Source organism: Hipposideros armiger, unplaced genomic scaffold (genome assembly GCF_001890085.2).
Source record: "Hipposideros armiger isolate ML-2016 unplaced genomic scaffold, ASM189008v1 scaffold_1150, whole genome shotgun sequence".
In the NCBI taxonomy this organism is placed as follows: Eukaryota; Metazoa; Chordata; class Mammalia; order Chiroptera; family Hipposideridae; genus Hipposideros; species Hipposideros armiger.
The window spans coordinates 179,940-192,223 of record NW_017732500.1 but is presented as its reverse complement, the minus strand read 5'-3'; the positions used below and the strand labels follow the sequence as shown (position 1 = coordinate 192,223).

At 33.7% G+C, this 12,284-nt stretch overlaps 1 protein-coding gene across 1 annotated transcript in view; it reads right to left on the bottom strand.

Moving 5' to 3' along the window:
- Positions 1–12,284, bottom strand: part of LOC109376551 (low-density lipoprotein receptor-related protein 1B-like) — a gene marked incomplete at its 5' end in the record, with an annotated part of 229,966 nt that overhangs the window by 44,040 nt on the left and 173,642 nt on the right. Inside the window, one exon of the mRNA XM_019632528.1 lies at positions 2,146–2,320. Coding sequence (XP_019488073.1) covers positions 2,146–2,320 — 175 coding nt within the window. The remainder of the gene's footprint in view (positions 1–2,145; positions 2,321–12,284) is intronic.

The window sequence follows — 12,284 nt, the reverse complement described above, 5'->3', positions numbered from 1 at the left end:
CACACACACACGTGCACACACACACAGGTTGTAATATATCACTTTCCAAAGTTGTCTGGTACACAAAAAGAACTTCCATAACAATATCACAAAGGTATTATTTAGGCTATTCAAAATTATGATCAAGCCTTTCTTCATCAATATTTACTTAGATTTCCAGAAGAGAAAAAAGGATGTGATTAGCTCCATTTTAAAGATTATACTCATACCTGACAGAGTATCAATTATAGTTGACAGCTTATAGGCTGTGCATTAGAAATACAACTGATTATTGAGAAATGCAAGTATGCATAGTAGCATGAATTTTCCTATTTAAAAGATTTAGTTTAACTCAGCTGTGAGTTTGTTTTAGTATCAGTTCTTTATTTATGAAACAGAGATTCCAATATCACTGTAAACTTCACTTAATGCTAAGACGAAAAGTATCAAAGAAATGAAAACAAACTTGTCTATTAAGTTATAGAATATCCAAAGAATCCTGTTTGTATTGTCATGCTGATATGATTTTATATAGCCTATGGGATAAATTAAGTATTATACTCCTATTTTTAAAAATTCTACTATCTACTCATAGATAGTAAATATTATTTTTGCATATATTTTTTCAAAAAGATCTTTTAAGGGTCAAGACCTATGATGTTGAACCTCGGCAGCCTCCTCAGGTTACAGGCTCCGGTGTTTCTAGGTTAGCAAAGCCAATCTTCTCCATATAGCAGGCAGCACTGAGGACTTTAGGTCTTGATCTTCCTTCCTCAGATGTAATGGAAGCAGCATGTTTGTCTCTGCCTGAGATTTTCTAAGTAGGAAACTGCGGCTCACAGCCTTTCTTAGATGATGGTCCATGATTTCTTATGTGAAAGAAATGGGGCTGTAAAGAAGATTCTACAGAACATTCCTGATATGGTATACTGGATATAAAGGAAAATGTATGCCCACTAATTGAAATAAAGTTTTATCATGATAAAGTTTCATCACAAAGAACTCATGGCCTTAATAAACAAACACAATTTGGGGAGTTTATATGAAAATGCATTTGCTTTTACATTCTTATCAAAGGCACATATTTATAATTAGTCATATTTTCAATTACTTTATACTTAAAAAATAATGTACTTTCAAATGAACCAATTTGAGGGTTTGAGCAAATGTCATTTATAATGATAACACAAATCATATTTAGAGTAAATTCTAAAATGAGAGTAAATAAAAAAGGAAAAAAAGTTGATGATGTATGTAATAAAATTTTATTGGGCCTTGTTTTGCAAAGCAACATAACTCAGGGCCGGTACCCACTCTGAGCTGTTGCAGCATAAGCTGTGACATGAACACTTTACGCCACGCTTTTCTATCTCATATTATACTTCCGAGAGAGGCAAGTCATCAAGTCCAGTCTTTTATAAATCCTTCTTTTAAAAGGCTGTTAAAAGAAGTTTGGAGTGAGGATTGATCTCTAACCTCAGTGGCATAAGCTTGTTTCATGATAGAAACTGAAAATCATTCCCGTTTAGTGGCCATGTTCTATTTCCATTCACTTAACCTTGAAGCCAAAGGGCAAAAGACAATGTAACAGAAATGTAACTTGAACATTTTTGTTTTAGTTGCTTCCTAGGAAATATGATTCCTCCTCCTTATTTTGGACCATAATGTTCAAAATCAAATAAAAAAATTTAAAAAAAAGTTTGTTTCCACTAGACAGGTCTTTTGCTTCTCCCCAAAAGGATCATTTTCTAACAACAGAAAAGCAAACACTCACTGTTGATGCTAATAATGAAACAATTGAACGCCTTGGATAATTCTAACTTAGTAATATCACATATAGTTTTCTGAAGGTAGCATTTTACTATTTCTTTCTTACTATTGGCAATATTCTATACAGGGAATGATCTGACCATATTACATGCTGAATTTTCATGTTCCCCAGATGATGTATATAATAGGTGTTGAATAAGTGTGGATTTGATATAAATGAATTGAACTTCATTTCTACCAAAAAAAAAAAAAGACAGCAAAGAGGATGTAAAAGAGGATGTAATTGGGTCACTTTTAGAATAAACATAATTTACATTGTTTTCCCAGTTTATTGATGGACTGCTAAGCCCTATTGAGTTTAAATGCTTATATAAATTACGCTGGATGTCCACTTACTTGCAAAATATATCATCACTGTCTTTATTTACAATGCAGTGCCCCCCATGGCACCTTGTACATTTGTCAACCTCACATTTTGGTCCTTCATAGCGTGTTGGACAGACACATTCAACACTTCCATCATCCCTAATGGTACAGGATTCGGAATTCACACAGTAGTGGTGACACACATCTAGAAAGAATGCACAAGAGAAAAATAAAATTATATTACAAGATGTTTTTCTCTAGCCATTAAATGTTACCATTTTTAAAAATATTTAAAAAGGCTCATTCAATAGGTAGATTAATTTACAGAAACAGCTTGCAATTACACATAACTAGAATTCTCTAATAATGATATTGATTCCTCCTTTTGCCTGAGTTGGGCATCTTTTCACCTGGCTAAGAGGAGATGGTTTATATTGATATAATGCTAGCTGATAAATTCTCTTGGTTCTGAATTTTAAATTTTAAATTAACAAGTTTCCTTAGCGTTCTTTCTAGTAAGCAATATCACTGTTATCCTGAAATGACCAGGCATGCTCAATATTTCTTTAGCTGTCATTTATCATTGCCTCTCCCTGCCCCTGTTTTCATGCACAGAACAGGGTAGTGTGTGGCAAGTGGAAGACTCCTACCTCTGCACCAGGCCTTAGTGTGATGGAAAAAGACCTCCTTCTACATGATTCAGAACAAGACCTGGTATTTCCAAACACCTGGGCAGGTGAACAGACAATGTGTACATCTCATGAAACCCTAAGAGAAAAGTAGACTGGGAAACTCACTGATCCCTCATGGATGGGAAGTGATAACGTAAGTCTAGGCTATCACCTCCTCCTAGGTGAGAAGCTAGCCTCCCCATCAGTCAGAGGGAATACCTTCCTGTAGTCTGAGCCCTTTGTTTTGAAAGACATTTCTTACTGAGCATTACTTACAGTTTTCTCAGCTACAAAGGAAGAGTTCCTCAAATATCTATTTCTATACTTGAATGTGAGCAATAAAAGAAAGATTATTTAATATAATAACCACATTAACTCTGTAATTATACATTCTGCCTCAGTCTTCTCAAAAGCAGACCATTCTATATGCATGTTTATATATGAATATATTATAATTTACCACATTCAAAATATTAAAATTCATAATACAAACAATTTTAAGCACAATAACTGATTAAATCGATCCCAGACTTCACGTTTGGAAACTGCAATTTCCATTTAGCTATCTAATTGTTAAGCAATGTTAAATGAGATTACTTGAGATAAAAATCACAACTTATAAACTTTAACGTCCTGTAAGACAATCATAAGTTGATGAGGTAAATTGAAACATAATTTATTATTCTCCTGTTTTTATATTTATCTAGTCTGTTATTAAATCAGACAGAAATTAAATTTATCAACAGGCTTCTTCATATTTATGGAAATTTATTTCATGCAATTTCATGCTTGCTGTTGCATTATACCAAGTCCCACATTGAGATTCAATGCTTATATTTATTAATATGGGTTTTGGCTATATTTAAGAAAAATAGTACTTTCAAAGGGTGAGAGACTTGGAGATCTAAAAATTAAGTCAATGTGTGCATCTGTCCATTATGGTGTCTATTTGCAGTTGATCTATGCTTGGGAAGAAGAATGTATTAGCAATGGCCTATATGATCATCTAGTACCATCTCCTTTTAATGCAGAAATCTCTGAAGAACAATTTTCATTAGTCAGTTTGCTAGATACGTTTTATTTAAAAGGAATTCTTTTAATATTGCCCCATTGCCTTAAATGTCATCCTTTTGTCTTGGTTCAGCTGATGGGACATAGAAGTTGGCTGATGTCTCTTTCCAATATTTTCATATATATCCTTATTCAGAGATTTACATAGTGGGTATTTCATTAAATTCATGTTGGGGACTTTTTTACAAATGCAAATTCCAGTGCCCTTCCCTGTCGCCCACCACCCAACCCTAGATTCTAATTCATAAATCCAAAATTGGGCCCAGATGGTCCTCATGGAACTAATTGAGGAAATAGAATTTGGAAACTAGGAAGTGTAAGAAATGATTTGGAGATAATTGTATTGATTAGCAAAGAAACAACATTGTCTAATAATTGTAAATGAATTGGATTTGACTGGCACAGCTTATTTCTTGACTATATTTATGAGCCTTAACTAAAAAGTAATGTTTAATTTAAAATCTTGAACCACTTTGTTTTTATGCCATATTGGTGAAAAAGCCTGAGAAACTAGAAAAAAAATGGGGTTAACTTTCTGAGGGTTGATGATCGCTCTATACACTCTGTAGCAAGGAATAGTTCACTTATCTGGAGTACTAAAGGGCAAGGTTAAAAACATATCTATAATTTACTAATTATAAAGTCATTTTGATATATAAATTAAATCTGTTTTAGACTAAGATTCAAAAGATGTGAGAATATATACAGCTTCTAAATAATGAAGGCAATACTAATGAACTCTTCAAAGATACCATTGCACACCCGCCACACTGACCACAAATAACACAAACTCTCATACAACACTAGCTGGAATATAAATTGGTTCAACCAATGTGGAAAACAATTGACAGTATCCACTAAATTGGAACATGCCCACACCTTATACCCTATCATTTATACTCTTAATATATTGGGTTGTCGTAAAAATCATGATGCATTTTTGCAATGAAAAACATAGAAAAATACATCATGACTTTTCCGACAAACCAATATATGCAAGGGAAAAGTATACATATGTGCACAAAAACATGTACATAATATACACAGAGACATTTTAAGAAATAGCCAAAAAACCTGAAAATTATCCAAAGGTTCCTGACAAGAAGAATGGATAAACTGGGGTTCACTCAACATAAATATTACATAGATAAATAAATGAAAATGAAACATGGATTAATCACACAAAAATAATATTGAGAGAAAAAACTAGACACAAAAATAATATAGTACTTTTTTATTTATGTAAAGTTCAAAAGGCAAAATGAATTTATGGTTTTAGAAATCAAAAAAGAGATATCTTTGGGAAGAAGAGAAGGAATAGCGATGAAGAATATCAGGGGAAACCTGGGGTACTGATAATGTTTAGTCATGAACTGAATGTTGGTTGCGCTGGTGTGTAAATGTAGTGCTAATTTATTGAACTGTATATTTGTGATTTTAAACTTTTCTGTGCATTTTATATTCTCCAAAAAAAGTTTTATTTAACCCAATGACAAATAAGCTACAATTATAATATTTTAGTAATTCTGGAAAATTTGCTAACTAGGCAAAATAGTTTTTCTCTTTACAGACACTATTTTTGAAAGGATTTCATGTTCTATTTTCTATGCTTTAAAGGAAATTCATCACTCTTTAATTCACTCAATAATTTTTCATTGCATGTCAGATGCACATTATTTAATGCAGTTGATTGTCCTCATGGCATAAAAATAGAATCCAAAAAATGTAAAATAAATGTTTAAGAGAAAATTGTGAAATAAACAGATATTAGAGTCTAAACTTTAAAAAATAATTCTAATTGCATGCTGTTAAGCCATGATAATTTTTTTTTCCTTTTAAAAGAACACTTTCTCTATAAGTATTCAAATGGAAGACATTTCATTTTTCTTAATTCACATGCTTAGCACTCTATGCCAAGTCTAAGTTCAGGGGCAGGGAGTTGATCACTGTACTCTGATCATGCCAAAGTTCTTACTCAATTTGCCTTCCTATGAAAATGTTCTGACTATCTCCCACTGTTAGGCTTGAGATGTGGTGGCACTTATAGAAGTTGTTGTTATATGTTTGGCTGGATTGTTTTCTGTACCACTATTAGAATTTTAGTCCCCAACACTTTGACTGTATTGTATTCCATATTCCTTTCCTCCTTCCCTCCCTCTAGCCCTACCTCCTTCCCTCTCTCCTCCCTCTCTTCCTCTCTTTCTCCCGCCCCCTCCCCCGCCCCGCCCTTTCTTTTTTCCCTCCTTCCCTCCTTATTTCCTTCCTTCCTTCAAGGCTTCCCTATTTATTCAATTCCAACTCCAAGATTCCTGAATAGAAGAAAAGGTAGATCTTAATAAGGGACTTTGGCATGTGATTTTTAAACTACCATATAAGCATTGAAACTTGTAAATTGGAAGGCAAAATAATTCTTTCCAGTGATCTCTTTTTATTTCATGTTTAGTCATGACACATACTGTGTGCAAGTCCAGGAAAGAGTTGCAGACATCTGTTGGTGCTGCCTGTTTCTAAATTGGGTGACTCAACCAAAGTCCATGTTCTCTGCAACTCTCAATATCATGACAGCAATGCAACCCAATTTCTCTCTCATTCTCTTCTCAGCTATAAACCACTTAGAATTACAAGCATCTATGTATAATATACGCTATATTTTCATCAGTGTCACATCTCTATATCTCTCAATTACGTATTTACATTGTTAGTGTCTCTCCAGCTATTTATATAATGAAATGAATATTTTCATTAACATTTCTCAATCCAGCAGAAATCTAGCAAGAGATGAAGAGGAATAGTATATGAGAAGGCTCCTTTGGTATGCAGTTGTTTGCTTTGACTCTAAGGGATTCTGCCCTGATCTAATAAGCTCTGAAATAAACAGAGAAATTTAGTAGCCACTAGAAAAACACTTTTGAAATTGAAGAACACTGAAAAAAAAGTTGCCCCATAAAATTTACCAATTTAATCAGCAAGAAGGATTTAAAACTATTTTGAAAGCAATCTTTCTATAAGACAGGCACATTTTCTTAAATGAAACATATCAATATTTTTATTAATGACTCATTTTATTAATGACTCATTTATCACTATAGCTATCAATTATTTGTATGAACTTTGCAGAAGTTTTGTAGCTTTCAGCCTTTTATCGTATTCTACCTTTGACCAAGTGAAATATTCCTGATTATGAAGCAGTAGACAAATCTAAATATAAAACTTAATTGCTTCTGAAGGGGAAAAAGAGTTAGTGATGCTGTTGGTTAGTTAACACTGAGGTTTGCAGCAAAGGGATTGTCTTCTCTTTTCTGATACACACATAGGCACAGATACACACACGTGCACGCACACACACGCACACACACATCGTACACACAAACAGCCATTTATTTTTTTCTTCAAATTTTAAATTTGGCTTAATAGTTATTGGAACTGAAAGACAGTAAAAAAAAGTTGTAGAATAAAAGGAGACAGGTTTAAGTAAAATAGATGATAGGAGACTTTGATGGAAGGGGCGGAATAGGGAAAGGATTTAAATAGAAGAGAGGAATTAAAGACTGAAGATAAAAGAGTATAACCGGATTGGCTAGTAAGCATCAGCAGGGACAGTCTGAATGCATGGAGAAGAGAGCTGGTGGAACAACATGGTTGATTCTCACTTTGAACCACATGAGTACTTTAACCATGACAATAAAATAGGAGTGGTGGATCCATGACTGATTATTTGCTGTGGACATGTATGTGCCTAATGGTGTACTGGGAGCTGTGGGAAGAGTGCAGAAATAGAAGCAAGGACACCATCACTCAGACAGCGGACAACTCAGTTGAAAGGGTAAAACAAGAAGCAAAAAGTAACCAAACCTGATCTGAATAACGTCCACTGTGGCAAGAGCCTACGTATATTACTACCAACAAAATCTTCCTCCTATGGAACATTCTGTGTCATAAATTTGGAACATTTCACTGCCCTGAATAGCATAACAATTGGGATGCTCTGCATGTGATAGGAAGAAACAATAATGAAATGTAATTAATCTGTACTAAGAAAGCAGATTACCATGAAATTATATAATAGCATGCTATACTCACAATATAAAAATTGTTATAACCTCTATAGGATAATTACACTAAGAACTACACACATAGTAGCACCAACACAATCATGTAATCTAAAGGACAAGGATGATTATATAATTACATAGTATTCATATGGTAATTAGGTAGCAGTCACTGGAGAAAAAGTGCATGGCTATTTTCTGCAGCAGAGATGAAATGCTTTTCAAGGGAGATTACCATTACATTCTGTCTCTTTCTTTCTTTTTCTATCACTCCTTTTCAAGCAACCAGAAATACACAGGAATATGCCTTTCTTTAATCTTTTTACAGTATTTTAATAGGCTGCGTAAAAATATATGCATGCATGAGTATGAGCATACTTACAGATTTATGAATATTCAGGGGGAGCCAGATGTCTATAAAATCTCTAGCTGCATTTAATACCTTTCCCAAATATTTCTTTCTATTGAAAAGTAATTGCCAAGACTATTTAGCTATTAACTCATATTTGCCACTGTGCCACTCACAATATAATAGTTAATGAAGTGTGAAATATACGTAAAGAGAAGAAAACCAAGCTACAATAATACCACCTAAACAGGAGATGAAGATACTCGGTAAGAATAATGGAGAACCTCGAGAATCTTTAATTAGTAATACAGATTGGCTATACAGGGGAGACTAAATCTTACAATTACACATATGTCCATCAATTGTTCTACTTCACTGAGTTTTGACCTGACCTTTACAAAATTAAGTTCTGTGAATTGGCTTTAAGGTTAATAATTTAAGTAAGGATTTGATAATTTGGGACTGCACACACACAGCAAAACAATACATTAAAAGTAGGACAGGATAACTTTTCCAAAGAAGACTCAGTAAATTCCACAGTGCATACAGCCCTGGACATCCTGCAACTGACTCCAGCTTCAGCACAATTCACACTCCTCCTTGACTGTCTCTTAATTGTGTCCCAGGAGCAATAAATTCTATGAAATCTGCTAACCTTCTCCCAGCAGGGAGGTTTATAGCAGATTTTATGTATGAAATGTAGAACAATTTCCATGGCAGCCAACAGTATTTTATATACTTTTGATGAATGCTTATATCAGGGTGACATTATAAGAAAAACACGAAAACATTGGTGAAAATGTGAGGGTCTTGGAGGTTAAATTCAGTCCTTTCTCTGGCTAACGATGTGATCTCACTTGACTAATTTTTACAAAACACCCTTTGGCCATCTTTGAACAGAGGCAGCGTTACTAAACATACCTAAGAAAATGTTATGATTCCCTCCTCACCCACTGATCCTCAACAATGAGAAAAATGATGGAAAATATTATGCTGATGATAGTCATTTGTAGCTATCTTCTACATGCCAGACACATGTGTTTATAGTCTCTTGCATTACATGGGATTATCCTCATTATAAAGGTGACTAAATTGAGGCTCAGAGAGGCGAAACAACCTGCCAAAGATCACACAAGAATAAGTGGGAGAACTAAAACTCAAACCCAAATAAACCTCACTGTAGAGACTAAACTCTTATTTTTCTATTTTCAATAATTCACACATTTGCTCAGGGGAAAAAATCTAGAAAGTAATTTTGAATACCTTTGGTGTTCTCTTTCCTGTATGTGTATCTAAAACTGAACGTGTCCCCATTTACACAGATATCTAAGGTCTAATCCCCCAGTCAGGATATTAAAAGGACCCTGCAGCAGGCTCAGAGGGCCGACCTGATGCCACTATGACCTGCAATACACTAGAGCTCAGGAACTCTAGCCAGACTCACACTCCTCATCTATTTCACATTCACATGTCATTCTCAGCCTCTCATCCCAAACCAAGATGGTTATTTGCCTGTCTAGCCAGTGATGATTGTTCACAGCACTGGATTCTCTTTCTTAACCATCCATGTGATCTACTCATTATTAGGCAGGATCAACTATGGGTCCCTTCAGACAAATGACAGCAAAATAACAGACAAGACATCACAAAATAATACATGCCTGAAGTATTACCATTTACTGATGTCTACTTTAAAAGTTTCCTGGAAAAGTTCTAAGATTCTTTTTTCTTTTTTTTTTCTTTTCTTTTTTTAACAAGAGTGATTTTGGCCATTCCTTCTCTACAGTCCATTTTTCATCTAGCATGATTTAAAGAGATAAAGCAACTCACATAAATTTACTTACAAATTTATGATTGTCTTTGAAGGATTACATAAGAAAAAAGGAACACAGATTTAAGAAATATTAGAATTTATTCTTTTTTTACATTCCTCAAATGTTTTATACAGCCTAAGATATTTTAATAATTAAACTTATTGCATAGTCCTAAATATATCTTCCAATTTCAGAACTGAGTTTCATAAAGTAGGCAAATATTTAATCCAGTATGCCAATTAAATATTCACTAGGGAAAAAATGTGTGCAAAACTCTGATTAGGGCTGCTAAATTTTCATCAGGAAAACATGTCTAAGAAAATTAGCATTTTCTAGTTTATTACTAAAAATAGAACTATATTCCAAATATTTCTATAGAAAAAACTGAAAATATTTCCAGAATAAAATTGATTCTGAGCAAACAGTGCCATCTCTGAGAATCCAGGTAGAAGGAAAATGGAAAATTCAGAAAGCCAAGTTGTCAAAACTTTGATTTGAGTGAGACATATGGGGTGAGATTTAAAGATAATCAGCATTTAAATTTTTAACTGTCTGTTATTTCACAATGCCTATTAACAATATGGCATTGATAATTTTAGGAATACTAAAAAATTAACTCATAAAACTATCATGACAATGTTTTTGCAAAGATCATAGAAACCTATATAACTTTTGTTTATAAACAATGTTCTGAGTTGAGTGTTCCTCTATTTTTAAAGCAGTCAGCTATAAAAGGTTTTAGCAAGTAACTACACAGTGGTAATAATTTGAAGCTTATAAACAACGTGACTTGCTATATGTGGCTTATCAGAGAGGCTAACTGAAAACCACATAAGCGAATAAGCATAGATGGCTTAAAAACAGAATGAGACTAAAGCATGCACATATAGGTGGTATCTCTCTGACAATAAACAAGTCATTTACCATATTTAGGCTCTAATTTCTCTATGAGGACATTGACTATGCATTAAAATTCAATTAATTTAGCCTAATAAAATTTATTAATATCTACTATGTTAATAGTAGCTGTTGTGCTAATGTTGCTCAGAGTGCCCTCAAGGCTAATGTGGTTGGGGAAAAAATCAAGTACAATACAAGTTTTTAGTTTATTAATACATGGAACTAGTTTTTTAAAGGTCAATTCAGAGCATAAAGCAATAAGTCATTTTTAGAAAACGGGAGTTTCAGAAGTCATGGGAGATGAAGAATTCTGGATAGGAAGTAATCAGGGAAAAGAGCATCTCTGATGGGACTATCATGAAGGAAGTTATAGTCTTTATATTGTAGCCTAACTAGAGGGCAAGGGATGTCCCACCTCATCATACTGGGAGGATATCAGGCCATCCTAGACAAACCCATGTAGTTCCTATGTGCATAAACTTCTCTCTCTCTCTCTCTCTCTCTCTCTCTCTCTCTCTCCCCCCCCCTCCTTCCCTCTTTCCTTCTCTCTCTTCCCTCTTCTATTCTTCCATCCTTACTTCCTTCTTCCAAATTGTTCACTTCAAATATAAATGTCAAAGTAATGATTTCTGATATACTTAGATATACCTTACTTCTAGTCTTCCTTCAATATGTCACCTTGTAAAATACATACTATAAAAAGAGGGTGCCAAAAAATGTATATACATTTTAAGAAAAGAAAAAAAACTGTATTAAAGTTGTAATACAATGAATGACACCAGCATTCATTTGATTAACACCATCTTATGAGTGAACGTCACACTACACATTGCTACCCTAATTCAATTCAACTTTGAAAAGTAATACACAGATAACGTCTCTTAACATGTGTACATTTTTTGGCACCCCAATATGTATCTCCCTGTATCAATATATTGATATTGACATATAGATAGAGGTTTCTATACTGGTGTGATAGCAAGAAGAAAAATAGCAGATTGTTTAGAAGTAATTACTGTTTAATAGGAGTTCACTAAAACATTGAGAAAGTCACCTTGCAAAGGTTACCTGGCAGAGCAATACATAGAAAACTATAAAAGATTTCCCCTGGTCAAATGTACAAGTATCTTTTCAGTCAGACATGTATGAATAAAACAGATTATTGATATATAATAATTAGCTTCCCAGTTTATTAAGACTTTTACAATAATCCAAAGATTGCAGAGAATCACTTTACATTTATTAGTAGTTAGCAGGATTTAACCTTTACCATGATTAGAAGTATGTATTATATTCCTATAATTAATAAATAAAA